The sequence below is a fragment of the Atta colombica genome, unplaced genomic scaffold (assembly GCF_001594045.1).
Source record: "Atta colombica isolate Treedump-2 unplaced genomic scaffold, Acol1.0 scaffold141, whole genome shotgun sequence".
Classification (NCBI taxonomy): Eukaryota; Metazoa; Arthropoda; class Insecta; order Hymenoptera; family Formicidae; genus Atta; species Atta colombica.
Window position 1 is genome coordinate 751,425 of NW_017259230.1, and position 2,611 is coordinate 754,035.

At 30.0% G+C, this 2,611-nt stretch overlaps 1 protein-coding gene across 3 annotated transcripts in view; it reads right to left on the bottom strand.

Annotated features, from left to right (window-relative positions):
- Window positions 1-1,373, bottom strand: part of LOC108684929 — a 2,721-nt gene extending 1,348 nt beyond the window's left edge. The window contains exons 1-2 of one of the 3 annotated variants that reach the window (XM_018189474.1): window positions 1,069-1,373; window positions 837-913 (exon numbers count right to left, since the gene is read on the bottom strand). In XM_018189474.1, coding sequence (XP_018044963.1) covers window positions 837-842 — 6 coding nt within the window. In that variant the 5' untranslated portion in view covers window positions 843-913; window positions 1,069-1,373. The other 2 variants (XM_018189475.1, XM_018189473.1) reach the window with 2 other exon arrangements.
- Between the last annotated feature and the right edge of the window lie 1,238 nt (window positions 1,374-2,611).

Consider the following 2,611-nt stretch of genomic DNA (forward strand, 5'->3'; position numbering starts at 1 on the left):
AATATCTTAGACAATCAAATTAAATCAATAAAATAATTTTTTTTTAGCCAATATAGAATAGTAATGTGTAAATAATTTTATTTTTTTCTATTACATTTTTAATGGAACAAAATACTCATATTATGTTTTTACACACACACACATACACATACACACACACACATACATACATACATACACACACACACATACACACATACACACACACACACACATATATACATACATACACACATATATTTTTATATGAAGTATCCTTTGTAATATTAGAAGTCAATATACATTTATTAAAATAAATTATAAAATCAGTATATTACTGTCATCTCAAAATGCCAAAATGAACTGAAGTCATTAAAGTCAATGAAGTATATTATGCAATAAAGCAATGTCAACAATAAGATAAAGCATAAAACTTAAGTTTTAAACTTTTTTTAAACTTTTAAGCTATAAGAAATTGACCAACAGTCGAATATAAAGAGAATAATTACTTATTTGTCAATTTCTTATGGCTTAAAACTTAAAACTTAAATTTTATGTCTTAAAATATCATTGTAAACTCCGCTTGATAAGATTTTGGGTTTGTTTTTTTTTTGTAGCTGAGTGTACACTTTTAGAATTTAAAGTGAGATAAATATATGTTTAATATTTGGCGAAAGCAAGAAAGAGAATTCTAATGCAGTTTAGTGCAAGAATAAAAAACAAATATTATATTTCCAGATCAAATGGTATAGCAAAGAGCATAAACATGCATTGTATAAAATTCACAAAAATGATCAGATTAAAAATATTAATAATTAATAATTATTTGCTCTTTAGTCAAGTATTCTTTCACTTACTGTCATTTGAAATGTATTCGGCTGAAATGTATGGGTTTAGAAAAGAATTTCGTGGATCCAGGCTATCTCTCGGCCACCTGCAGAAATGTTATGTGTGTATATGTTGAGTGATATGTGTCGATATGTATGTGTGCTGTGTATGTATGTGACGTCTGTTCTTTATTTATAGAACTCCAAGATAAATAAACATTATGTTAAACGATTGTAAATCCTCTTATTGGTAGACGCTAACCTATACGTCTCAGATCACAGGCGAGTGTCGCATCAATCACAATGTTGATCAGTGGGTCGTGCTCATAGTACGTCAGTATTATTATTTACCAAATTTAATCCGTTTCTTGTCTCTATAATCGCCACGCCATGAACTATGAAAATTTAAAACTTTGAAATTCGCGTTTCTGGACGTTTCACAAACTCCACTACTCGATCTATTTCCTTCGATATCCTCGATATCATCTCATGTCGTAATGTTTATAGTGTTTATACTGGCCGAATATGGCTGCATTCGGGGAGACGCTATTCAAGGAGACCACTGACTTGAAGATAGCACACAAATTGAATATTTCTAATTTATTTATGTTTATATAATTTGGGAATCGTTTGGGGAAATTTAAGAAAAGTATTTAAACATTTGGGTAATAGCATCGACGAAGTACTATTAGGGGCTCCGCACAATAAAGGGAACAGGGAACAGAGAATAGAGAGTAAGAATTTCAACTTATCAGAAACTGTGTATTCCACAATACATGATTTCTGATAGGTTGAAATTCTTCTCTGTTCCCTGTTCTTTTTATTGTGCGGAGCCCCTTAAAGATGATCGACGCATATGGAAGTCGCGTTAAAATTCAAGATTAAAAAGTAAGAAACTAATAATACGGTAATAATTTCATGATTCATTAGTTTTGTAGAATGCACATGTTTATGTATATTAAAAACTTAATAATACTCGATTTTCATTTAAAACTGTGATTCAATGTTATCATCCGAGTTTGATTATCAATAAAGACAATAACTGCAGAGAAAAAAATTGTAATTTTTCAATATATAGGTAAGATATTATAGCATTGAAAGTATGCATACTTATTTATACAGCATTTATGTAATAAAAAAATCACGAATTTAATGTATTATCGAAGTATTTATATTAATATAATTATAAATTTTTATTAATTGTCGGTAACATCATTGTTCTTTAATTATCCTTGGATCCCCTGGGTCTTATTCGGAAATCCTACCAGAAATATTATTAACCGCCATTCGAAAATTGACTCGGGTCGTGTAAAATTGATGTACCATTTGCGTTCGAAAATATCGAGTAAATATCTACTTGCAAAATTTGCAAACAGGATATCAATCGTGAAACTTTATCTCTAGGATGAAAAGTGAAAAGTAAAAATTTTTATCATTGAAATTAATAGAGAAAATTTTCACTTTCCTTCCCAGGGACAAAATAATTGATATCCAGAGGGTCGATTCTGTTTCTTCAAACAAGGTGAAAATTATAAAAGCGAATAAATTTACTAGGTGTTGGATCAATGAAATTATCAGTATTCTAATAAGTTCGCTCATTTTTGTAATTTTCCTCGTTTCAAGATACAGAATCGATCTCTAGATCTAAGAGAATGATTCTGTGATTGGTGATCCGCTAATTCGCGATACGCGCGATACATTCCATGAGACTACACCCTGATAAAACTCCGAATAAAAGTCCGAAAACTAGGGAAATGCTATAGTATATGTAACGCATACTATAGTATTTCCCTAGTTTCTCATAC